At 37.0% G+C, this 27788-nt stretch overlaps 1 protein-coding gene and 2 long non-coding RNA genes across 3 annotated transcripts; 1 reads left to right on the plus strand and 2 right to left on the minus strand.

Annotated features, from left to right (window-relative positions):
* The first annotated feature begins 63 nt into the window (after positions 1-63).
* Positions 64-22795, plus strand: LOC116770462 (protein real-time). Its single transcript, XM_032661950.2, has 15 exons — positions 64-401; positions 7421-7570; positions 7849-7980; positions 12098-12227; positions 12315-12491; positions 17111-17226; positions 18070-18259; positions 18509-18597; positions 18665-18923; positions 19029-19147; positions 19612-19737; positions 20101-20233; positions 20634-20737; positions 20817-20938; positions 21024-22795. Exons 1-15 carry the CDS (start codon positions 339-341, stop codon positions 21100-21102), a joined length of 1989 nt encoding a protein of 662 aa, XP_032517841.1. The 5' UTR covers positions 64-338; the 3' UTR covers positions 21103-22795.
* LOC116770464 (uncharacterized) lies at positions 17511-17852 on the minus strand. The gene is made up of 2 exons (XR_004353532.2): positions 17759-17852; positions 17511-17619 (listed from the first exon to the last, which is right to left on the minus strand). It is a non-coding gene; the product is annotated as an uncharacterized LOC116770464 (long non-coding RNA).
* Positions 20152-27574, minus strand: LOC116770463 (uncharacterized). The gene is made up of 3 exons (XR_004353531.2): positions 27295-27574; positions 20426-23183; positions 20152-20261 (listed from the first exon to the last, which is right to left on the minus strand). It is a non-coding gene; the product is annotated as an uncharacterized LOC116770463 (long non-coding RNA).
* Between the last annotated feature and the right edge of the window lie 214 nt (positions 27575-27788).

Raw genomic sequence — 27788 nt, forward strand, 5'->3', positions numbered from 1 at the left:
ATATCTTTATGTATGGCAATTTTTAAGAAGGTCGTCGTCACTGTCAGAACCGTAGCTTGTTTCAGCTTCAAGTCATTTAATATCAATCCATTCTACGAACGTCGTCGATTAGTTGTCGTTCGTATAGCAAATTGTGATTTGTTCTATTTTGACATTCGATTATTTGTTCAATCGTCTATATTTGCCGAACGACATGCACTAAATAGAGAATATTTATTTAATCATATGCGCAAGTGCCCTTTACAATAAAATGACTATAGTTTAGACTCCTTCGAGAGGATCTGGAATCCTTTCTGTGCTTACAAGACTTTTGTTGCTAAGTTCATAACTTCGTCACCATGGTTCAGGAGTATGTTTCACCCGTGAGGGTACACAAGTATCCCTTCGAAATGGTTATGGCTGTAAGTAAACACAATATTCTTTTTGACAAACAAGTTATTGTGATAACGAAAAACATTGATACTCGTTTTTCTCATTTCAAAAAAATATTCTTAACATAACTTGAATTTTGTTGAGAGCTTGATTAAAATAATGAAGTAGTTTTTTAGAAAAATAGTAAGGTCATAATTGTTTTCTTAACAATTCAGTTGTCAAACTGTCAAATAAACAAGGATTCCAAACTAAGGCCACATGAAAGAAACAGTGATAAAGTGAAGGAGAAATGACTTCTTTTAATCTTTATATGATATAAAACCCCATTCATAATTGTCTTTTAAGATTCCACAGTATATGTAGTATAAGATGTAATTCGGAGTAGATAAACAAAATTTTTATTATTGGAAAATACTGTAGATTAAAATATATTTATTATTATAAGACATATATTTTGAGGTATACTAACTTTATATATTATATTTATACAATGACCAAAAATACATTTGGGTTGGATGATACTGACAGGTTAAGATTAAACATGTAGATACTAGAATTGGAATGAACTAGGCCGGTGGTGGAGGTGATGTATGTATATATTATATTAAGTATATTAATAAAAAAAGAAGTCAAGATATGCATACGAATAAATATGTAATTCTTTGCATGATATGTCTAAGTCTCTTTATTAATTTTACCTGTCAAGAAATTCATGATTGAGAGGAATCTACAGATTATAAATAACATTATGTTACTCCTAAAAAGATAAAAAAATCAAACACATTTGACTTAATCAATGGGTTGCATTAATAAATTTGCAAAACTATATTAGAATTTTGCCATAAACAATATTTAATTTTATTTTGTTAAGAAATAAACATTTTTTATTTAAAAAATAACCTGATTGATTTTTGATGTGGCTTTATTAAATGTTTTGTGGATGGACATCTAGTTGATCATGTACAAAATAACTCTTTTCAATACTGTCCCTCATTAGTCAACCAATGGTTTTCAATGCACGCTAGCAGATGTGTCACCAGACAAATACCTAGGCTCTAGTGAACCAGCTCCTGGCAGCCCTCCAGGATCATCAAAGGTGTGGTCTTGGTGGTCTCCAAGTGATATTTCTTAATGCAACAGACTGATTTCGCAGGAGTGCTTCTCCTAATTCATAAAGTTTGTAATGAACACTGTTGATTCTCCTTCCTCCTTCTTATCGGCCATAGTGAGGTCTTGTTGCCGTGGTGGAATTTCTGAGGTCGTTTTCGACGGATGACCTTCAAGTCAATAAGTGCCGAGGTGCGTTTTGGTACAAACCCAAACGTGCCATGTCAAAGGTCTCTAAGGCTTTTGTGTTATCTTAATTTAACATATGTTGCTCTTATCGTTCTATCCGTTGGTTTTAATAATTGCCGTCAAAACGTATTTCCTGATCTTGTTTGATGTCTCTTTATTGTCGTGTCTATAGTCGCTGCAAGTTTAACGGAACGTAACAGAATGCGACTGTTCCATCCCTCTAGTAGTGTAGCTGGAAGACGACACTCTGAATAACGTTACATTACGAGTGTTGTTGTTTCTTTCATTGAATTTGCCCCAGATAATACAAAAGATCGTTGTATGGTTCATCGACCCCGAGTTTCGTGATTCCTGCAATATTAAAATATACCGTGAGATTATATCATTCCCAACCCTCAAATAGTATTATTTTCAAGCATAAAAATAATACGTAATGTTTCGACGTTCTTGAACAGCCGTTCCGTGCTTATAATACAAATGTCGCGTATAATTTTGATATAGATTTTAATTTTCGTCTTTGTTTCTTTAATTGACGTATTTTTTTTAAACAATAAGTATTTCAATTGAAGCTCACTCATATTAATTTGTGAAGAATCCTGATATCTCCTGTTTCAATGAAGTAATGAAAAGAGTATACGATTGTTTGATAATACTATTGCAATCTAAGTAAGAGGGATAACCTTACTTTTACTTGTTTTACGTAACTTTCGACGGATCACGAAGATTCCCGACGTATAGTAATATGTACATTTTATTTATAACAAAACCAATAATTCATATTAATGTATGTCAATTCATTGTTTATTATTTAACCTTAACATTTAATTGCTCCAAATAATTTACTTTGTTACGCGTATGTGATGACTATGGTATTGTTTTTTCGTTATAAATGTTTCTTAGTAATGCAGGTGATTACTTTTATTTACATAAGCGATAAAGGTTCTAATAAGTAGAATAAAAAGTATATTGCGTTAGTTATTCGCGAGCGTTTAATTCTATAATTAATGGTCAGCATTAATAGCCAGTATTTACTGAGATGTAAGACACGTGAGGGCACGACACCCATCAGCTTCACATGTGATGATGATTGTGATGCACTACGAGCAGAGCACAGTAACGAGAGGTTGTCGTAACGTGACTGTATCAAACAAGGACGCTAGCAATTAATACGTGATATAACTACGTATTGTAGATCCTACCGTACTATCTCTTATATAAATGTTGGAAATAGTCGAGCTGTCTCATAAGAAACAGCTTAATCAAAACAATATATTGAGGTATATTATTTTTCCTAAACAAGACACCAAAATCGTGATGACATACTCTCGTATATTTTAAGATTTCCTTAGACATACAATCTTACTTCCAGACATAGTCACGACTCAAATTTTGAAATTTTATAAATTTAATTATTTGCTAACTTAAATTACCTAAAGTATTTACTGGAGCTTCTCTTATATAGATGGAGCCCACGATGTAGGTTACTGCTTTCATGTGTGCCAGCGGTAGTTGTATTACAGCCCAGCGCCGGCCTGTCTATTTCCGAATGTGGTTGCCGAAAAGCTTGATGAATTTCGCGTTTGATATTCTGATATGTTATCTGTATCACTATAAACCTTGCACTTCGTAAATATTTACTGTGCAGTTTTTCCTAGAAGAAATAAAAAATATACATTTATGAATAAATAGCGGTTATTATAGCGTCACCGGCAGCGGCAGCATGTCTTACTGTATTGAAACGGTTAGATTATAACATTTCTATCTATATATATATATATAAAGTATTAAAAAAATGAGCAATTCTTTGTTGTAAACACAATGAATGTTCCAATAAAATCAGGTTTCCTAGTCTATGGTTTACACAAACCGAATATAAATAGCGTTTTTCCTGTTACCGCGCGGAATAAGCCAGGAGACGATCATTTAAAAATGTTAAACATTGAATTTATTGAAATCCTCGCATAGCTTTCGTTATAATTGATGTTTATACAAATCGTGTACGCTGATAATATAAATATATTTGACACATTAACCAAAATGACAGCGATAAGAGGTCAAGTGTTTATCACTGAGGAATTTCCTATAGCGATTGTTTTCATTTTCATCGAGTTATGAATTTTTTGATGTCGCAAACACTTTATAAAAAACATTTTATTATTATAAAATGTTTCCAATATTTCTTTTTTCTCATTTAACCATTTATATTTGCCGCCTGTGAGATATTATATATTATTACTTAAAGCCGTATGAGAGCGTGACGTAAATTCGTTTTATTCAATATTTTTCCTCATATTCGTACTTATATTAGCAATATGTTATCGAATTGAAATAAGTGCTGTTGTAGTACATAGTAGTCGGTGCTAGATATTGAAACTAAAAATTTATTCTAAATTATGAAAATTAATTTATTATTGGTCTTATAATTTCAAATTAAAAGATTGAAACCCGTCTTGAGCAAGCGTGGTGATTAATGCTCTAACCTTCTCCATATGAGAAGAGGCCTTTGCTCTGATGATGATGATGATGATGATGAATTTATTATTTCCCAATTGTTTATATTGATTTTTCATCAATTCATATAAATAGTAGCATAGTACCAAGCTATCTCGTAATCTATTCAGGTTAGTATATTAGGATTGTATTTTTTTATACTTTGGGATATATTTTTTTGTCAGTTTCAATATAAACTATAAAAAGAGTAAACAAATTATAGCTCCAAATAAAAATATCATCACATAAGTTGCAATTTAAAATTGATCGGCCTCTTAGATTTATTAAAATGACTGATTAGACCTTTACGAAGCAAATCCGAACAAAAAGTATTAAAATAAGGAAGCCAGCTGTATAAAGAATTTTTAAAGTTAATTTAACGAACACTTAAGTCGAAGTTCATTCGTTAAATCCATTTAAATTATCTTTAGCTTAAATCTCAAAAAGATTTCATTTTGTGCGCCTTGATTTCTAAACTGTCAATATTTTTCTGATTACTACGCGTTATTTTATTATTTTTAAAAGCTACAAACTCCCGACATTTCGCTTACTTTGCAGCAGCCGTGATGACGGGCAGACGAGATAGAATCCGAAAAATATCAGTTTAATTTAAAGAATACTCGCGAAATTTCTTAGGTCTCATTATGTAAATATTCTATATTTTTTTGTAGTCAGTAACAGTATCGGAGCCCAGCCTGTGTACGGTGTGCGTGTGTCAGCGAGACATTCTAACAAGCCTGATCCTCTTAAGCTATCAGCTGGTGGATTAATCTTTTGATCAGGTGCAACGACCTTTTAATCCTTTTTGTAATGTGTGTGTCGGTGTAAGTTGCATCAGATGTCCTCACAACTATTTTATACACTTCACATAGTTAATATACGTATTTTAAGCTAGTAACATTTGTTATCGTCGAGGGATTCGTCGAATAAAATTAATGATCGTTTAAAATTAGAAGCTCTCGTTACACATAATACATTAAGGAACATTCGTGTATAGTTACGTATAGGTAATATGCTTAGCCCGCTTTCCGTTCTCTTTTACTTGTCTGTCGTTCAATTTTTCTAAATACGTTTAAATACCGTTGACCAGCCCCGGAGTGTCCTTGTGTCATACACAACATGACATAGTTTAAAACTGTACTATCCTTTCACCATTGACAGACAGACTGTTCAATTCACAACTAATTTATTTGATAATTTGTGATTTTTATTTATTACTTAAGTGTATCTGTTATATTTGGATTTACTTGAAGATTATAACCAGATGTGATATTTACAACGATGTTATAGTCTGTCTGAAATTAATATTATTCTTTGTGACGATGTCGCGAGACAGAACTAGTTTATTGTGTACTTTGATTAAAATTATAATGTTTTATAATAGTAGTTATACATTTAGTTAAATAATCTGTCCGACCGCCCTCCACTCGTCCTTCCCTTTTCTATTGGAGCTCTTTGTCACGAACAATCTTAGTAATGAAAATCGATATGATATTTTTGGTAAGAGCGCTTTAAATATTTACTTGATACTTCTAAAAAGCGTTCGTGTAATATTAAGTCTTTAAATTAAACTGTAATTGTTGTGTAGACTTAAGTGATTATGTTCTGGCTCGATTCGAATGCACATCTCCGATTTATAAACAAAGAAAAATTAAGACTAGAATTAGTTATAAATCTGTAGAAGCGAAGCGACACGCGTTCAGGGTCGACTTGCCATCTGAGGGGCGCATGGAGTGTAGAGTGTCTTGAAGACGTCACAGACCTTAAGAGATTTAAGACAAGACATATTCTGTTTGAAAATTTACTTCACCTTACCTTACCCTATAAAGAAATGCTACAAGTGTCATGAATGTTAACAGCTCTCTGTTACTCTTCAGACAGACACTCATATTTAATTTTGTGTGAAGCCTAAAGCAATTTAATATGTATACCGGTATGCTTAGCATGAGTTTGTATCTTCACTACACACGAGAAGTCTCTCGTTTCTCTTAAAAAAAATTTCGTTAATTAGTATTAGAGAGGTTTAATGTGAGAGGATTTATTACTGAAAAACTCTGAACACACAGTATTTAGTGTGTTGATGGAAACTTTTGATAAGCGTAAATAATACGGTTATAGATGTTTTAAGTTAATTAGCAAATTCCTAATGGTCTTCATAAAATAAGTAAAATAATATTTACTATAAATGAAGATAACGCGAATTCTACAGAAAAATGTTGCCAAATCAATTATTATTTTCTCTGACGGAATGTAGAATAACTTCACATCCGGTGTAATACTTTCTCCTATATTTTGACGATCGCACAATGCTATGGATCTGTGATTTTATGTTTCAAGCGATATGACGTCAAAACGTTTCATTTATGAGCATATTTGTGAATTGAAAAAAAAACCATAATGTAACGAGCAACTTAATCAGGCAGAGGTTCGCCAATCTAGACATAGTTAATATATAAATATATTGCTGTGTATGTAAATTTGTTTTAGTATTGACCGATAGTAATATGGATTTGTTGTTTACTGCATTATTATAAAATAAATCGGGAAGTCGACACGAGGAATACAAATATATTCCGTTCTTTGGAATTTTAATTGCGAGATACGATTCATGTACAGTTCATAAGGTCATCGCGGTCATACGGACAACACCGCGCGCTAAATCATCGCAATTTACATTTAAAAACTTTGCCATATAATCAGAGCTGGTGCGATAGCATAGTGAAGGACACAGAGGGTCTAATGTGATGATGTAATATTGAAATATGTTGTCATGTATTGAGATGAGGTTACAATAAAAGAAAACGTAGCTCCAGTCGGCCGAGTTGTTTCTGTCGCAGTACGCTCATGGAAGTGTTAGTTAAAAAGGCTCAAAGTATGCAACGTGCCTTGCTCAATCGATTTCATATCCGGCGGAGTACCGACGAGGTCGCGTTGCCAAACGAGCTGACGTTTACAGAGGAAATATTAGAACATGTTACATTCAATTATATATAAAATTGAAATGTACGTTTTTATGTTTGTTCATATAATTAAGAAAACCGTACACGTTACAGTATACGGTATATAAGCCGAGCGATGTACGGACCTTGTGAAATAACAAGCTGGTGTGATGTTTTATTCTATTTAATACATCGATATTAGGTTTCTAAGCTTATATTCTAAGATATTTACAACATTAACCTAGGTCACTCAGGTGTGTTGTGCAGTGTTGAACAGTATCAATTATGGTGTCACCCAAAACCTTATTTGTCCGTTCCCCCAGGCGTACGAGCGTCGTTTCCCAAACTGTCCCCAGATCCCGGTCGTAATAGACTGTGTGATCACGGAGGACAGCTGGTCCGCAGACGACTCCCAGCGACAGACCACCAGAAGATGTCAGCTCAACGTGGACGCGCCCTACCTGCTCAAGAAGGTGCAACATATAAAATATAATATTGATGGAAAACGTTCTGAACCTTTGTCTCGACTTTGATTAATAGTACGAAACTATGTGAATGGAAAATAGGGGGGAATTGATTACTCGAATGGCATGAGGTTTATGATGATTTGCAAGTTCTCGCAACCTTTATACCCTTTGACCCTAATTGTGTAATCAAAAGCTAATTGACATTCTGATATAACCTTTAGTTTCCACTCGCCGCAAGTAATCTTCACATGAGCTATTATTTCTCAAAGCGTCTTTTGTTGTAGATGATCGGTGTGGATTATATTTACTTCATCCAAAAGAATCATCTGGATCTGAAGAGTCGTGTGCTGGAGATAGAAGCCACCAACGAGACCTTCGCCTCCAGGGTCTCGGTCGTTGAAAACTGTCGCTATTTCGTAAGTGTCTTTAATAAAATATAATTTCTTGAAATAATCATCCAAGAGATGTCATTTTTTTGCATGATCTGCATTTTTAGTGCAATTTTCTTTAATGACTGTAGGAAATTGTCGATTTGAACGATCGCCAACCATCACATCGGTGCTGTGACATATGAATTGTAGCTGTCATTGGGCACGTGTTCGTTGTTACAACATTAGTTCATATCCGGCAACATTAGTACTCATCAATAAAGCCGGTGCTCGCCTCTGAAGACGTCTGTTATATTCGCGGAATACAACAGTCAAAATCTAAATGGCACTATATATCATCATCTTCATATTTAATTATTTCCTATGATTTCGTTTATATTATTATTACTGTCCAAAAACTATATATTATATTAATATAACCGATAACTTGGCATTTATCCTTCTATATGTATATTTTATTAGTTTCGAGAATGTTTATCAAAACTAGGAAGCTTGTTTTAGTCCAAAGTCAAGTGCATACAATGTTATAGCGTATTTTTGGCAACGTAGGTAATGGAATCTTATTCTATAACGAGATCTCCTTGAACCAGCTCGTGTTGGTGTACACGCGCGATCGTAATTGCATTACAGGTTCATAGTACTATGTTGTATAGATTACCTCAACTACTGTTACAGTATGTACTGATACAACTATAACAATAAATTGGTTCACTCCTACATCTATAACGATCTATACGGATGTAATCTTCGTTTGTGTTAATATCACACAGTAGGTGTATATGTACTTTTATTTCTAAAAAACATTTTTTTTGTTAGAGGGCCACATTTAAGAGATTCGATCGTAAAAATCGCTATTCAACATGATATGTGCTCATATTACAAGGACAATGTCTGTTAAAACAAGCAAAAATTATCAACTTCCTCACTTTCTACGTCGTGTCCACGGAGTCTTTTTATATTTATTTAATTAATGTTCAACAACTCTGTTTTTGTAAGTTTCACAACCGTACGTGTAAAATGGTTTCAATTAGTCTGAGGCGTGGAGTTAAAGTTAAAGAGGACAGTTGACTGGTTCTTAGGTTTAAATTCGTAACACATTTAACTTTTAAGGATTAATCAACTAGTATTAAACATTTCTCGCTTAAGACGCTCCTATTGTCTCAACATCCCATCAGTTTCCTACTTCTTTTGATTTCTTTATATCGCTCCTGCTATCCTTGACACACATTTTGCGTCCATTATGCCTCTATGCTAGACTTGGCAACATTTTTGTTGAAGCGCACTTATCCTTGGGAGTTTTCTTTTTTGGCTACAGTTTACTATTAATTTTTTTACTTATAATTTATTAAATGGAAATGAGAGCATATTTTTTATGTGAATTTGTGTGTTATTTTCATGATTGTTTTAAATCCTTTCAATCTTAAAACAATAAAATTTTACAGCCTCCAAGACTCTAATATCACGAAATCTTAATGAACAGATTAGTTATATGTAGAATGTTTCTCACTGGAAAGCCCTGACGTTGGCCAACGGCATAAGACAAAGTCATGCCGTTAAGCGATTCGTTAGGTTCCGGCATATAGTCTGAAAAAGCGTATGGAGGATGGCTCTGTACCGTTACGTCTGGTGTGCGGACGTTAATACTCGTACTTATACTATATTTCCTTTATCGCTGCACCCACGGGCACATCTTGCCTCTGGTTCATAGCCAAATCTAGTCGGAATAAAAAGCACAAGGTTTAGGTTTATCTTTTATGGATAGATGCTCGAAATCGTAAAGCTTAGGATGTTTCAAAAAGATATCTTTAATGTAACCAACAAATCCTGCGAAATGAGCTTCTCTCCTTATCTTGAGTGTATCTTCTCAATTTCTTTATCATCATCTTTATGGCGCGAAACTCTATACTCAACCTTCTGCCAGTATTTTTGGTTACACAAATGATAGCATAATTATGGAACTGGTATTAATCTAGCTCAGTGGCCTTTCGAAATCAAATAGAGTACGAGAAAGAGATCACAGTAGAGCGTGTTGATTTCATACTTCGTGCACCCCAAAAGACAAGGACTCCAAATTTTCATAATGTATCCTTGGAATTCTCGGACCACCTTCAATTATTAGGTGTTCTGGTATTCTCGAAACTTAAGGCGGTTCATTGAGAACAAGCGAAGGCTGCAAGAAAACTCGATGTTCATACAAAAGTACAGCAGTACTTCGCATTAGTACAGTTTCTTTGTCTATACGAAGCACAGGTCCGGTTGTGTTTAGAATAAAGCTGTCACATTTGGGCAGACCCTGACAAATGTCACTGTTTTGGAGAGACACGTGCAAAAGACTGCTTGAGAACCGCGATTTAGTTAAAACTTATCTAGTCAGCCTTGAGCGCAGGCGTAGAGTGGCCAGTCTATCAGTATTTCAAAGGATACACTTTGGATTTTTTCCAAAGCGATATGCTTCCTTCTTCCTCGTGCACTCGGTAAAAGATTGGAACAGTTTGCCTGCCTCTTGTGTTTCCTTCCAATTATAATTTAAGTGTCTTCAAGACTAGAGTGAATAGTGCTGCTACTGATACAGATGTATTGATCATAGCACACATCAATTATTGTTATATGCATGTATATATTGGGAGCTCTTTCACGCAAAAACAACTTTGCGGATTTTGATAAAATGTTAGAGTAATGTAGTTTCTACAACTGAATGAGGCTACCATTTAATATTAATTAAAGTTGTATCAGTTATATTCTGAATGAAGTCTCGTGACGCGTACACGTATTGCTAGTTGGTTATCATATCTAAAGTTTGAATACACTATACATGTCTATTAAAGTATAATTCGGGAGGTCACGCGTACGAAGTTTCGAGCAGACACTAGTAAATACATGTAAAACAACATTCATAGTCATAAATGTAAATAATAAATGAACTGTGGTGTTGTTTAAAATTGTATTCAGCTAGAGTCTACATGTCTTTGCACGTTAAGTAAGCCGTTAATACATAACTCATAACACACAACACATAATGCTTGCATTTTTATTGCACGGCATCATTAGTTCAATTTGCTCGGTTTTCGTTTATCGCGCGTCCATAATCCGGAAACGAATAAGTGGGTAAGCCGGTTTTAAATATTGGGGCGTAAACGGGTGCACACGTGTTTCTGTGTACACGTATGTGTGTGTGTGTAACATCTCCAGAAGCCTTAAAACTTGATTGTAACCTATCGGTTTTCGTCGTATTCTCATGGAATGATCTGTATCTTGGATGCTTACCAGAAGTTTGCAACGTAACACTAAATATGAAGCGTTAATAGTTTTCCATTTATAAATCCTTGCACATTACAGTAGCAACTTTAGTTACTGGTTTAGAAACTGGAAATTCTTTGTATGTAACGTGACGATGAAAACTTGTACTAAGCAAATTGATTTATGGTATTATTTTATTTAAATATAAATAAAAAATACATAAATCTTCAACCTTCAGTATGAATGCTGTCTGTTAGACTTTTTTTAGTTTTATCTGTACATATATATGTATGTATATATATAGTCTGTCACCAGCCTACAAGGAGCTGGTCGTCAAGGACATCAATGTCTCCGACCTTCAACATATTTAATATTTCACAGCCAGCCATCCACTGTAGTTATAACATTTTTACACGAATACACCATAAGTGTGTCAGCTTAAGGCGCATTTCATATAATGTATAGCACAGGTGTTGAGGGTTCCATGGGATCGAAGCGGTGGCGACAATTAAAGCTGACAGCTGGATCGCTCGTATAGTTGTTACATGAATTATAGAATATATATTGTATAGTGGTTAATGTTACAGAATATGCTGGAAACTTTGTGAGCGTTTATGTACGAACGTCTTAATATGAGGACCAATGAACTGTCACTTAATATTGACCTAACTGACTGAAGTAAATTAATGTTGTATCGTGTTCTTTATATAAAACTATCGATAGTTAAGTGACACACACAAGTGTGTTAATATTTAAACAGATTTGTATGTATATGATATCTGGTTTATCATTTCAAGCAAGCCCCTTTAGTTTTCTTGCTGTGAGATGCTACTTAATGTTGCCACGACCGCATAAAATGATAGAAGAAACGTTTATAAACACTAAAGATATTAATTGTTGGTTGAAGGTACACCCAGAGAATTCTGAGTGGACCTGTTTCGAGCAGAGAGCGCTACTCGACGTCAAGAACTTCTTCGGACTCGAGAACACGGTCGAGAAGATAGCCATGAAGCAGTACGCGGCGAACATAGCCAAGGGTGAGAATATATTATACATTGAAATAACTAGCCTAGCACTAGCCCAGCGATCACTCTACCTTCATGGCAAACATTCAACCCTCATAGGCAAAGAGCTGATCGAGATCTTCATGCAAGGAGTTCATGAAGACGGTGTCAAGGATCTGAAGCCCTGGTCGGCTTCCGACCCTCGGAACAACAGGGAGCTGCGACGTGTGGTCTCCAGGGGGACGGAGCCTCTGTCGCCACTACCAGCGGCTGACGCTAAGCGACACTCGCTACCAGGTATGATGGTATATAACAAACAAATCACGAGCTGGAAACCATACTCAGAGTATATCTCTGGTTGTACAAGTTGTTTGAACTGGATATCATTAGATGAATTTAATTTCGTTGATGCTCACCATCGGTACTTTTGATAGCTCGTCTGTTGGTTCAGTTTCATCTTAGTAGGGTTTTGGAAACGGATCGGGTTAAAGAAATTTTCGGTTACATTTTAATGAGTTTTTTATTATGTTCTAAACATATGAGACATAATTTTGAAAGAGATTAAATGATTGTATCTGACTAAATGGTAAATTTTCCAGGAACTACAATAAGTGCTCGATAAAATACCTATCTCGATGATGTTATAGCTTTACGTAAAGAATTCTGAAATACGTTGAAAATCCGAAATAGTTTACGTTTTTCGCGATATTGAATTTTCACAGATATTTTTCTAGTAGCAGTGAGGAAATAGGTTATCTGGCGCGCTGACGATCGAGATGACAATATTATATTATGGCTATAAAATGATTTTCTACAATCTGTACAATGTTTTTACATAGAAATATAAAATTACTGATCATTATAACAATACTTTCAGCCGTCCCTCTCTAACCATCATCAATGTATTTGTACAATAAAGAACATTTCATAAAAGATACTTCGTTAGGAGTTGACGTAATTCTGAGAGATGCTGTTAAGTATCTTTTGTTCGACTTAACAATAGACGTGCAGCGTTTCATTGCCACGGACACACGGCATCCTTTCCGTGTACTTGTATAATGCAGTAATAAGTTTTTATTCGCGTAACTAGCTGCCCACTCTCGTGCGCTCATATCATCAACACACGCTGTACTCAAAGTAAACAATACGCCCATCTGATAACTTTTAATATATAACAGTTAAGGTTTATAAGTATTCGTTGACAAAATTAGATTGATTAGATAGACACGATGTGCATATGTGTATATCTTAATTTACTTAAAAAACAAGAACAGGCTGATCTAAATCGGCCTTTAAAGTATATATACATGCAGTCTGTCTTAAGGGACCTGTCCGTTCGTAACATTGTCTGCTTGTAAGATGTTTATTTAATTCTATTATCGGTGTGGTTATTTCAGTGCCGATGTTAGCGTCTACTACACAGAGATTATATTTAAAATAATTTTTATAACAAATTACATTTTAAAGAATTTCTGACAAATTTTTCTTTGGTTTCGTCGTCAACTAAACAGAGAGTTTATTTTCTTTCATACATTAATATTTTATAAAGATAAAGGAAATTCTGTAAGACGAAAACGTTAGAACTGTTAGTCATACGTTAACAATAACGTCGGAGTAAAGATATTTTTATCGATCTCGTATTCCCGCGTGTCTTTTTAGTGGCTGTTAGAGTATTCGTTACTGGACGCCAGAAACGTTTTATACTTGTACACTAAAATTTTATTCGAAAAAACATAAAAACTAATAATAACACAAATATAATCTAATTAATTAATTAATTTGATTAATGTAACACATTTCATATTCAATGAGTGAATATATTTTTACTTAGTTAATTTCAGTATCTCCCACTGACACTATCAGTCGACCTCCACATCACATTCCGTTGAGATAAAAAGTGCCTCGTAACTAAACTAAATGTTAATTTGATGATGTGTTATACATTTATACGACTATAAATTTCAATCTATAATACTGTTTCTTTGTCACCAAATATTGGATTCCCCGCTCGTCGTCTTCAGCCGCGAGAGCGCTAATATTATTTATATTTATTTAAATTGCTTCTCCGAAAAAAACAATATTTTTATTAAGTATGTTTTAAAAATTTAAACGTGTAGCACGATCTCAAGTTCAACGACCTTTAATACATGAACTTACGCTATTGCTGAGATACAAGTAAATTTTTACAATTTAAGACTATATAGTAAATGATGCACATATACTTAACCTGTCACTATGTATGGAGTAATTGTCGTTTTTAATATAAAATGATATCCGTCATAAAGCTCAACGTATAACATAAACTATTGAAGATTATTCAAGTTTATATTGTGTTAACTCGAACAGACACGCCGAGTATTTAGACTAGCAGAATTCCAAATTCCACAGCACACAAAGATTGCCTTCTGAATTAGGCAGTAGTTCAACAATGCGTGCTCTATATTATTCAGCTGTGACAAACTCTACTCCCTGTAATCCTCCGGTTCCTTCACCGCAATATATAAACGTTTCTTTTGGAGCTTTTGTTATGTTTTCGTAATGCTCGCGACTGTATTCTTTATTTCGTACGGAGTAAGAGCTTGGTTAAATTAGATTTTATTTAAAGCAACGCGTTATATGTTTGTTAAACGCGTTCAATATCAATTATCCATCTTTTTTTAATGAGTGTACAACAAGGCTAAATTTTTCGTTTACGTTTTGCTGTACGTGGACCCTCCGTCCTTCCATTACCCGTCGTCCAGAGTCCCAACACAGAAAATTAATTAAACTCTATAATTACTAATTACACTCTATACTTCACACTCAGATACTATTATCTTAAAAGTATTTATGTGAAATTAATTGACAACGTAATTGAAATTTGTTGTACGCATACTAAATATACTTCTTTTGTTGTTAAAATATAAAGACGCTTCACACACTACATATTATTCCAAACAACGACGTCTACGTTATTCCCATTTCATATTCCATTTAGCTCAAGGAAGCTAAATTCCTTCATCCTGTCTAGTTCCTAGCCATCCTCGATCCCAACCTAACCCGATCCTCCTTCCAGGTACATCCCAATCCGGAATCTGGAATAATCCCACGATGAGGAAGTCCTCCCCAAAAATGTTCAGAAACAGAAGCAAATCCGTCATATCATTGAAAGAGCAGAAGAACAATATGAGCAAACAATTTGATAAAACGGAGGTAGTCGGTAGCTTGAACCCTAGTAGTAGACAGAAGTTAGACAGCGGACAGTCCACCACCAAAGTAGCTCATCGGAAGAGCGAAATCAAGGTCAAAGATGATAAAAAAGACGACGACAGGAGGAAGCGGGTCGCCATAAGCAGTCCCGACCTGACCCGCCGGCATAGCATAGACGTGAGTTCCGTAAAAGACTATAACTTAGTGAAGTCGTGCACCTGCGACCCTCAAGCCGCCCAGCTCAACGTAGCGGACATGTTCTCCAGGTGGGACAACATAGCCGTAGTTATCCTTTGCGTGGTTCTCATTGTGATGTTGTTGTCGGCGCCGGCCTCCTTCTTCTTCCGCAGACGAGATACATATTAAGCGCAAATCGATTTGATTATATGATGGCTTTACATTTACACTCGTTTTATTTATTTTTATTATTTTTTTAATACACTTCTATCGAATGGCCTCCATCCGCGCAAAGATGTCATATGTATTAATGTTCTATTGTAGAGGACATCACGACGCTCGCTGACGCGCCGTCACGACTGTGCTGTTGTTATAATATTATATACAAATACGCCATAATAGCAGCGAAAAAACATACGTAGAGTGAGTTCGCAATATTAAAACATTATTTTAAAGTTAAGCTAGGAGATCAGTTCGCATCCCGGGGGCGAGGGTGGTGTGGGAGAGTTCCTCCCACGCGAGCTGAACGACGTCACAACTCGATAAATGTCGACGAAAGTACAGAACTGTGTAACGAAAATACAGGCATTAATGGAAGCAAACATTAGACATAAGTGTAACACGTATACTGTTGAATCGTTACGATAACGTTGATCAACAGACGTGTCACTTAACGTCACGAGTAGGGATCCGTCGTTATATACCAAGCTCGTACATAACATTTACATATAAAATACTACGAGAAACATTCCCGTTGGTAACATGAGTGAGTTTATTTCGTTGAATCGATAGCGCTCCTGCGGCTCTCGGCGACCTTGACCTTGGTGCAGTCCTTCTGCAAGTGATAAGTGGGACCTTGTCGCCCGGCCGGGTACGATGCAAACGAAGCCTTACGACCTTGAGTTAAGGATCACATCACAATGCAAAGCCGCTGGCAGATAGCCGATATATTTAAGATGTTTTTTTTGTTTTATAGCTCTTTAATATTTATTGAAGTAGAATGAGACGAAATATTTCAAAAATATAAATGAGATTTTACGAAATCGTTTTGGAATGTCAGATATGGTTATTTATAGAAATCACTTTTTAAGCGTCTGTTGACGTACAAAATAAACTAAATGACCGAAATACCACGCCAGCCACAGCGGCCGCGGAATTGTGATTTACCCCGGAACATCGATTTAGGTCAGAATTAATCCGTCCTCCGGGCACTGGGCTCGCTATAGATATTGCAGTAAATTTATTGGTAAACATTGGAGCAGCAAATATTCCTCATCGTTAAAATTTAAATGTAGGATCATCTTTTTTTATTTTCTTTGATCTAATAGAATTACTTGTTCATAATATAGACCTAGGAACATTTAGCGACAGATTGTCTACAATTCAGAGTACCAGATCACGGAGCGATCTCGTGTAGATAAATAGTGTTGAAAATTAAACTATATAGTATTGTACTTGTATATTTCCTGTTGGCAGAGATCGCTTAGAATGCTGTGTAATATCCCATAAGTGTTCTGTTTATTAAGTTGTGGTAAACTGACACATTCTAGATCCATTCAGCTTGGACAGCGACTACATCAAGAGGTACCTCGGCGAGCTGACGCCCACCCAGGAGTCGAGGCTGCTGCAGCTCAGGAAGTGGATCGCGGAACTGCAGAAGGGGAAGGTAAGGTACGACAGGGGTTGAGCCCTGTTCGCGATGTCTCTGATCAATGCTCTTGTCATCTTAGTTGGCCATGTGTTAAAGACCAACTGTACGTTAACGGAAAATACTAACGAAGGACCGAGGAGCAGAGATCTCGCCGTCGGTCGAGTTACTAATAATAATTTGGTACTTTAAATAGATATTGTTGGAATCAGGACATTTGTTTATATCAGATATTTGATAAATTAGAGTATTTTCCTCGGTCGGAGTTCATCGAGTTGTCTGAGGAACGAAATGACAAATAATTTACATTCATATTGTACTTGTTTTTATTTATCAGTCAAAATAAAAACGCGTCATCGTCGGACGAGGTCGGAACCCTTTAGAGATGTGCTCGGACGACATCGTTATATCCTTGAAGAGATGATGTAAAGGGATGAATAACGTTATCGATGAAATTGATTTTAAATTAAAATATAGTGGGTAGGTCTCGTCTCCTAACTTTACAACGACGCTCAAAAGGCTAATAAACTTAAAATCACTCAAAGGATACAACATGCGGAGTCTCCACAAGGCCTGCGGGCTATTTAAATCATGATTGTATGCAACCCCACTTTCCTAGTTCACTAATACGTTGCTGTTATATGCATTACTTTACCGACAGTCTGATGACTCCTTTACGGAGAAGTCTCAAAATTTTACGATACTATTCTAAATTCTTTTCTACAAAACTATTGTAATTATTTATTAGAGATAGTTCTAACTTCCACGTTTGTAACACGTAACTTTATATAACCATTACGGCGGGTCCTGTAGGTGGTGTTGACGTGTCTGTGTACTTCATAACCAGTGAATCTCTTCCAGGTGCCGAGTGACACGACGCTGCTTCGTTTCCTTCGAGCTCGAGACTTCAGCGTGGAGAAGGCTCGTGAGATGCTCTCCCAGTCCCTACTCTGGCGCAAGAAGCACCAGGTGGACAGGCTGCTGTCGGAGTACGAGACGCCGGAGGTCGTGCGGCAGTACTTCCCCGGGGGGTGGCATCACCATGACAAGGGTTAGTTAGACCAACCGTGCTTTATTATTTTTGGTATTGTTTTAACTGTTGATTCAAAAAACAATTAGAAACTTAATGAGATTAATGTGATCTAAGACTGAAATGATTCAGAACTGGAGATATTTTTATTATATTGAAAATGAATTTAATAAAAAATTTCAATTAATTTATTTCGACAATATAAAAATAAGAATGTAGCGCTGAATACAGCAAAATGTTTATAAAAAAATTACAACATTTTTATTTTAGACGGACGTCCGCTTTACATACTCAGACTTGGACAAATGGACGTAAAGGGCTTGTTGAAATCCATCGGAGAAGATGGCCTCTTGAAGTTGGTGAGTATTAATAACATAACAAGCTGTCTGCTGGGTGCTGCGCCCTCTATATTACACCGACTTGCAGACGCTTCACGTGTGTGAAGAGGGCCTGAAACTGCTGGAGGAGGCGACCAGGTCGTCGGAACACGCCATACAGTCGTGGTGCCTGCTGGTGGATCTGGACGGGCTGAACATGAGGCACCTGTGGCGGCCCGGGGTCAGGGCTTTGCTGAGGATCATCCAGATCGTGGAGGCCAACTACCCGGAGACCATGGGCCGGGTCCTCATCGTCCGGGCGCCCAGGGTCTTCCCAATACTATGGACCATCGTTAGCACTTTCATTGGTAAGTTACTATGTCATGACATTTACTTACCTGTGTTGTCCGCGTTCACCAAGAAGCCTCGGATAACAAACTGATGTAATAAAATCTTTTATATCACTCTCGTAGATGAAAACACCCGCAGTAAGTTCTTGTTCTACGGCGGCAAGGACTACCTCCAGCCCGGGGGTTTGCTCGATTACATCCCCAAAGACCTCATCCCAGACTTCCTCGGGGGACCTTGCAAGGTACGTGTTTACAACCGATTTTATTTTGTCGCATTTATTACTTAAGTGTTAACCTAATCCATATGAACCGATCGACTAACCGCTTGTCTTCTGGCAGTCGGACATAGTGGACGCGTCGCTGTACGTGCCGTCCCACTATTACGACTCTGTACGACGTGAGACTATAATATACGCACTCTGCCACTGTGGCGTGCAACGCATCAATGTGGCGTGCAATAACATGTGCAACACTGTTGTCCGTACCGTCCCGTCTGTGTCACAGATCATGGTTGCACCGATGCATGGCTGCGTGTTCACTAGACGCGTGCGAGTCCCCAGGAGCTCTCATAGTATTCTGTTTGTGAACACAGACACATCCCGGCACAGGCGTAGTGAAGACTCGCCCTAACTGTTCTGTGTCGTCGCACGTTTCGAGCCGCTCCTGGGGTGTGGTGGCCGGAGTGTGAGTCGTTTGTTTGTTGTAGAGTTTCGTCCACGAGGGCGGGCTGGTTCCGAAGAGCTTGTACGTCAGCGGCGCCTTCACTGAGCGCGACGGAGACCCCCTCAGTGAAGACAGCATCTACAAATCGGTCAGCCTGGCGAGAGGACAGGCGAGTACTACCCACTAGTAATGTATTTACTATATATTAGTGTTTCTCAAAGCGTTTCTCCATATAAGGTATTAAGTTACAACAGTCATCTACTAAAATAAATTGTGTGAGCTGTGGTTATTGTAATTTAATGTCTGAGAGATTCATAGAGGTTGACGAGAGTGTCGAAGGAGGGAATTAATGAGAGTTAGCTGGAGATGACGAATGGGAAGTATGGTGGTATAGTATTAATATGATGAAGTGACTGACGGTGGGCGGAGAGAGATTAAAGAAAGTTGAGAAGAAGACATCACACACTGAGCAGCGTCAGTGTGTCGGCGGGGCGAGGGTGACGTACGGGTGATGGTGATGCTTGGTGTGCAGGTGCACGAGGTGGTGGTGCACAACCGCGACCCGCACAGCGTGCTGACGTGGGACTTCGACGTGTTACGGCACGAAGTGTACTTCAGCGTGTTCAGGAGCACCAAGGAGCTGCAGCCTCCGGAGCAGCCCGCCGGTGAGATTCACACACACGACACACATACCTAATGAGATCTAAGATTTTCGCGAGTATTCATTTAAATGAAACTAGTGTTATTCGGATTTACTACGCGGATTTGATTATTTAAAAATCGGGATTATGTAGTTTTTTAATAATAAAATTGCGTAGTAAATCCGAATAACACTAGTTTCATTTAGACACACATACCTTACACAACACACCTTCAGCTGGAAATATAACCCAGAACAGTTACATAATTTAGTGAATTAAACGGCTGCAAACATTTCGTCTGCTGTCAAAATTTTACAGAAGATACAAAGCGATATAGACGACAACCATTAATATTAATATGTTTCCAAACGATTATTAGAATGTTATGATGTGTTATTCTCAAATGTCCCGTGGCCGTCCTCAGCCGGCGACGAGAGCCGCTCTGTCCTGGAGGGTGCTGGTCGCGAGGGTGAACACTACCACCGCGTGGAGACGTCGCTGCTGTGTCACGACGGAGAGAGCATACAGGTACCACCTGAACCTGCCAACATTACCTCCATATATGTGGTGGAACTTAATAACACTTCCCCCCCACCCCTTCATCCAGGGTTCCCACGTGATGTCATCGCGAGGCAGCTACGTCCTCCAATGGCGGTGCGAGGGCGCCCGGGGGCCGGACGGGGCGCAGCTGGTGTACTTTCACGAGACGCTCGCCAGCCACCACTACCGGTGATACATCCACAGCAGCACTTGTGCATCTTTACTTGGAGTGTTTGTTGTAGTCGTGTTTCATTCTCGTGTGGCGTGTCCCCAGCGGGTCCATGTCGAGCCTGCAGTCCGCCACCAGTGGCTTCTCGTGCCTGAGCGGGTCCAGCTCGTGTCCGTCCCGGTGATGCGGCGCCCCCGCGCTGCCCCCGCCCCCCGCGGCGCCCTCCTGTGTGCCGGACGCGTGCCGCTGCGAGCCCTGAGGAAGCGATGCTACACTCAATGCCTGTTTTCCTCACTAAAGATGAACTATATCGTACTGAACTATATCGTGACTTCCGCGGGTCACTATTATTTGAACGGTTCTGAGGAGCCGACGAAGTCGTGTCCGCTATGTGATTTTTTTGTGCAAATCTTGTTATTATAGTAGCCATCGGTTACCCGACGGCTAGATGGAGACGATGTTACAGATGATGATCACGGAAGTGCTGATCCAATATATTTTATGGAATATGTTGAATACTAGATATAGTAGCCTTAAGATTTTTGGGGATGGGGTGCTAGGGGGTAGGGGTCGTGTAAATATGGTAGGTAGATAGAAAAATTAAATAAAAATCTGCAAAATAAGCCGCAGCACACAGCGTGCAGCCCGAAATATATGTAGGGAATATATAGATATATATTTATGATTATATATAGCATTAAACGGAATAAAGTTCTGTGTGATGGGAGCACGGGGCGCCTGCAACGAATGACTTGGAAAAATGTCTACTCGAGTAGAAGAAATATACTTGTGCTGACTTAAAGTGAATCTGTCGCAAAATGTGAAGTTGAAGAGAGACGCGGCGCAGAGAAGTAGCTGCGGGAACTAATATTAATAATTAAAATTAATTGGACACGCTGCGTCGGTCGCGGTCATTGTGTGGCCGCGAGATTACCAGACCGCTTCACGGCGGCGTGATGTTAGGAGGTAAATATATAGATAATGTTAGTGCTAGTGTTGGGACGGATCTCCACAACGATATCTCTAAGCACCGGTTGAGAGCCCGCTTTAAGTATATTCACTGTAGTTACTAAGGTGAATTGTTTAGTTTAAAAACTGATGTACGGACAGAGAATAGAAACGGCGACGCCATTCATGTTTGATGCGAATAAAATAATGTTGCCAATATATTTAATAGGACGAAAATAGCAAAAAACCGTTATCGCTTAGATATATACAATCACTAGAATTAATTAATTACATCATATTGATATTGACTGGCAACACTGACGTGAGGCGCGAGCCTCGGGTACACAAACACGGAAGCAAACCTCGTACAGACATGTTACAAGGAACGTACCCTCCGACACCTCTGACTCGTAGACTGTCTCTGAACATCGCACGAGTAACCGCGGGCGAGCAGTTTGCGGTTACGAGACGAGCTGTTGCATATCATTTGACAGTGACAGCTTTGCTCGTTCAGTAACAGCTCTTCACGATGACATCGGCTTCGGTTAATATTTTCATACATGTATCAGACTATATCCTATACAGCCGGATCCAGGAGCTCCTGCAGCCGGCTGCGGTTAATGTTACGACGTATTAAGGTGTTTTATTCCTCTAGGGTTGTGGGCGATGTCTGGAAACGGTCTCCACGTAAAGCTAACTATAAATGATATTAAACATAGTTATATGGATATGTTAGGACGTGAGGATCCGAACGTAGCTTGTTACATGAGTGATATATAATAAAAGAATTCCTTTTAAATGAATCGTATATTCTTATACAATCATTGAACAAATGTGTAGATATTAAATTAAATTGATGGCAAAATATTATATAATATAATATAAGCACCAGACACTGTCCAAAATATAATATATATATATGATGATTACTATTATTATTATTTTCCTCGCTAGTTACATACGTATATGTTGTTTTCCTCCGCTCCTCTCATTCCGCCTGTCGTCCAGCCTGTAATCCTATGTTACGTCAGAGAGCAATTATTGTAATTAAATCTAACGAACTCCTGCCGAGTTCGAGTCGAGCGTAATAAAATATAATTTATCGCTGTGTATTTCATTTGTGCCGCTGGTCAGGGGATGACGTCACGACACCACCGAAGACTACTTGTGGAGAACGATCGCTCGTGGCTGGGCAGGGGATGTCAGACTGTGCACGTGTTGGTCGCGGCACGGTCTGAACTCTCAGCAGTACAGAGTTCATAGTGGCCAGTCTCGACCTTGATCGTTCACGAGTCAGTCTTTATGTAACTCTGTAATCTGTAAGGAAAACCGACACCTTAAAGAGCAGAATATATGAATTGTGATGTTACTGATGGAGGAACTCGATATGTTTGTTGGTCTTTATTATAAGTTGTCCTGTCTTGTGACGAATTGTAATTTTGAAGAGAATACTTTTGTGACTGTGTGGAGAAAACTTAAAGGAATTTGTCTTCTAGAATAACTTTTCTTTTAAGTTTTGGGTTACATTGTTACTAGCACCTAGAACAACACAGAAATATACGTAAATTATAATTTAAGTAATTCAGGTAGGTAATATGTAAGCAAATTGTTGGAGATAGGAAAATTTTAAGTTATTAGATATTATTCATTAGATTAGATTGTATTATTAAAGTAGGCGACGTGTATTATGAGAGAAAATATCATTTTAGAGCTAAGTTGTTTTTGGACAACAAAATGAGATATGAGAATTTGAATTCTCAGCCAGACACGTGTTCATATCTGACGCCTTTGTGACATAAAGTTCATTGACAGTTGACAGATATGTCAACTGTGATGTTGAAGTTCCAGTAGTCCTAAGAAACTGAGAGCCGGGTACCGTCTACCAGCAGGCGTAGGATAAAAATTGATAAAAGGGGTTACGTTTCAGGTTGCGGTGGTTAGTTGAAGCGAGTTGATTACATGTTAGATCTGCCATATTGTTATAAATCCGCAAATAATATAAAACGAAAGACCCGAAAACTCGATAAGGGAGCTCATATTTCTACCGCACATTTGATTGCAAACCCGAGATTTATTGCTCGTTCGTTTATTTTTTCTACTTGAATCTTTTATAGTCACGATAAGAACGACAATTTTACGGTATGGAAATGTGCGTTCTATAATGATCCCATGTTGCAATGATAGATTAAAATTCTTTGTACGTGGTTTTATTGCCATGCGGATTTCTGTTGTATGATTTAATAGTTGCCAGTTTCAAAATATGTATAATGTTAGGTAGATGCTACTAGTATTCTCATTCCTCACAGAGCAAAGATTTGTGGAAATACCTTTTCAAAAGACAAAAACGCATCCAGAAGAAAACTAATGGCTGAAATATTTCACTTTGGCCATCAAACAAGAGACTTAATTATTCCAAGAAAGTCGTGTCCAAGTCGCCAATTCATTAGTATTTGGTTTTGTAGGGCAATTAAATGGTTACTTAATAAACAGACAATTTATCACCCTCATAGATACCCAATACATTTTAAAATATTCACTGTTTTTTCACCGACCGCCTCCTCATAATCAACCTGTGAAAATTGTGCATTGCATCGGCCGCTGTAATTACAAACAACAATACAAATTCTTATATCGTTATGGTGGTAACTTCGGTTTTTAATAAGAATATTTTAGATAATTTGTCATATAATACGTATGTACATATACAATGCCATGTTGATTCGGTATAAAATTAACTTAATGCTGAAAAGTTATAACTCATTGTTTGGTTATCATAGCGCGCGTATATTTTTATAATAAATTAGCGAAAAGATCAACATTTTAAGAACTTAATATATTAACGGATACGTTTATGAAAAACTTAGTTTAGTTTGATAGTTTCCCCGCCTTCGACTCGGTCAGATTTGTAGATAAATATATAAATTTGTAAAAAAATGTAACGTATATATATATGCATTATATTTTATACACACCACAGTAGTGCCACAGTAGTGGCAAAGTTACCTACTATATATATAGATATATATATAGTAGGTAACTTTGCCACTACTGGATTAAAATTAAAATAAGCCACGGCTTCCAGGTTGCCAGGTTGCGATTGAAATTCCTTTCAGTTTAGCTATTTACAAGTATCCCTAACCATTTATCAAACAGATAACACAATACCTGAATTTATAATTTTATTTTCGATTTATTTTTGTATAGCCTCCTACCTACCATATAGTTGTTACATAATGAGGTTTTATATTTTCGCGAGTTTTATTCATTTAAATGAAACTAATATTTTTCGGATAAACTACGCGTGATTTATTTTTCGTGACGGAAGTCGTCTGCCCGTGGTCACGGTTGCTGAAAATATCCAAAACGTCGAGAATATGTAGTTTTTTACAAAAATATATCACGCGTAGTTCATCCGAAAAATATTACTTACATTTAAATAGTTATTATATTTTGTTATAACAAAACAAATGAAAAGACGAAGACTAACGCTTCTACCTTAATTACACAACTTTATTTTACATTAAATCTTAACAAAACAAAAAACATGTTCCAAGTTTAATACTCCTTGTGGACATCAGTACCCTTAAGACAAGTTGAATAATTGAATTGAGACGGTTGATAGTATCAAATTAAATAGGTATATCAATAAAAAACTGAAAACTATCTATGTTTAGTTTAATAGTTCAAAATTGTGGTAGGAGCAGGATATTGGTTAGACACTTGCACATTAAGGAAGTTTACCTAAACATTTAAGATTTTTTCGAATGACGTCTTTATTTTCCCTAGACGTTGGTTCAAATAAACCAGAACCAAACAAAAAGATATGCGGATGACTTCTTTTGATATCACAGGAGTTGTGCCGTCAATGACTACACTTGCGCAGCCAATTCCAAGATCAAAGTACTATCATAGCGAAGGCTTTCTAAGACTTGACTCGGAAATGTAAAAGACACCTACTTCTATTCATGCAAAGACTTGTATCGATGCTCTGCCTCGCCACCGAGGCAAAAAATGCAAGTTTTTTAAATATGAAGCACCATAAATTCTTTGCTAGAAAAGTTTTATTTTTTGTTTTTATTACAAAACGTAACAATCAGATTTGTTCTGTAACCCTATCTTTATATTAATATTATGATTGCGTTTTGTTTAACATTTCTGTCCTATCATTATATAAAATTAATATGTTTTCGCCAATTAATGTGAACAGTATTAGGCGCTGAACCTGGTCGCTGGGTTTATCTTGTTAGACTGGATGGCGTGGTAGGCTGATAGAGTCGTTCACAAACATAATAAAGCTGAATATTTCCCCGGGAGTTGGGACTCCCGTAACTTAACAATATTATCAAACATTCCTCAAAGTGTGACTTAGTGTTGTCACATGTTTATTTTCCACAAAGCTACATTTAAATAATGTCCTGTGATACCGTTTACAATGCCATATTGTTCCCATTAACGCATTTACGTTATGAATTTCTGAAGAAAATTCATATTATTGCTATGCGGTGGCATGCCTTTAGATCCCGCTTCTATATATATGTTAATAAAGTCCACATTGCCGTAATCGGAGCCATAACACGCCCTAGTTATAACATAAGTTTATGACTGCATTGTTTCTAAGGTGAATTTTCGAAATAACGACCCGATAACGCTCGTTGAACGGCTGAATTAAAAATCACGACTGGGAAATTGAGTTTTACATGAACCTTAAATTACTTACGTCAACATTTAACGTACGAATGAGCATTTCAATTCACGTAGAGGCGACTGATTACAAAAAAATTACATGTGAACGAAAACCGATTTACTTACGGTTAAGTAGGTTTAGGTACTTTTGAACTCAACATTGACTCATATACTTTTTTAAACAATTAACGAAATGTATCACCATAGGAGAGACGTATCTTTTAATTTAAATAATTGAAAAATAGACTTTTGGTAAACTTGGTAAACATTGTCAAAACATATTCTTTTATCATACGAAAAACTGATTTATGTAAAACTTTATATGAACAGTGATGTTTTTGGAACTGTTTTTGATCAACTCAGTAATAAGGGTAAAATCATTTGTGATGACTGTACTCGTATGTACGAGGTTTGCAATTGATTGTGTTGTAAAAGTTTCCACAGAATAATATTTTATGAATATGAGAATTACAAAAGTTATGATTTGGATTATATTTTTGAGATTGTTAAGGGTTGAATTTACATATATTATTACTTATCAAGAGTATTTTTTTCTTCGATATATAAATCTAAAAACTGAATTTAAGTGCCGAGTAACCGAACAATATGGGCATTAAACATACTAGGCTCTGTTTTTTAAAACAAAGAATAAATATATGGAAAATATGTTAAATAAAATCTAATTATGAAAATGTTTTAACAATATAAAGTATGTTCTGATAAATCTTTAAAGCTACAATCTTACCTATAAATGTGATGTGATGGAACCAATCACACATAGAGACGTGTCCTCGGGAGCCTTTCGCCACGCTGATACTGTGATCCAAAACGACACGAGCCGGGGCGAACAAACTAGCTAGATCACAGTTTGCTCATCCGCTCGGGTCGTCCTCGTCACATGCGACATTACCAGTTTCCACCAAATGTTTATTTCCTTTTAACCGCGGCCATTTTGCCACGCGCAATCCGCGCGCGTGCAGGTAGCACTAGCCAAGGAGCTAATGCTGTTTGTACAAGTGTTTTTCACTAACAATTGTTAAGAACTTTTCTAGTATTGCTGACATGTCGCGGTGATAACCTACTATCGATAGTTTCAGAAATGCCTATAACATATTATTTTTTTTCAGTGATGGCCGCCACGTTCAATATTTCAGATTCTGCCTCGCTATCTTCATTTACTTTAGGTTACGAAATATCTAAACGAAATTTCAACTCGATCATAAGGTTTGATTTCTGGAA

The sequence above is a fragment of the Danaus plexippus genome (genome assembly GCF_018135715.1).
Source record: "Danaus plexippus chromosome 13 unlocalized genomic scaffold, MEX_DaPlex mxdp_15, whole genome shotgun sequence".
Lineage (NCBI taxonomy): Eukaryota > Metazoa > Arthropoda > Insecta > Lepidoptera > Nymphalidae > Danaus > Danaus plexippus.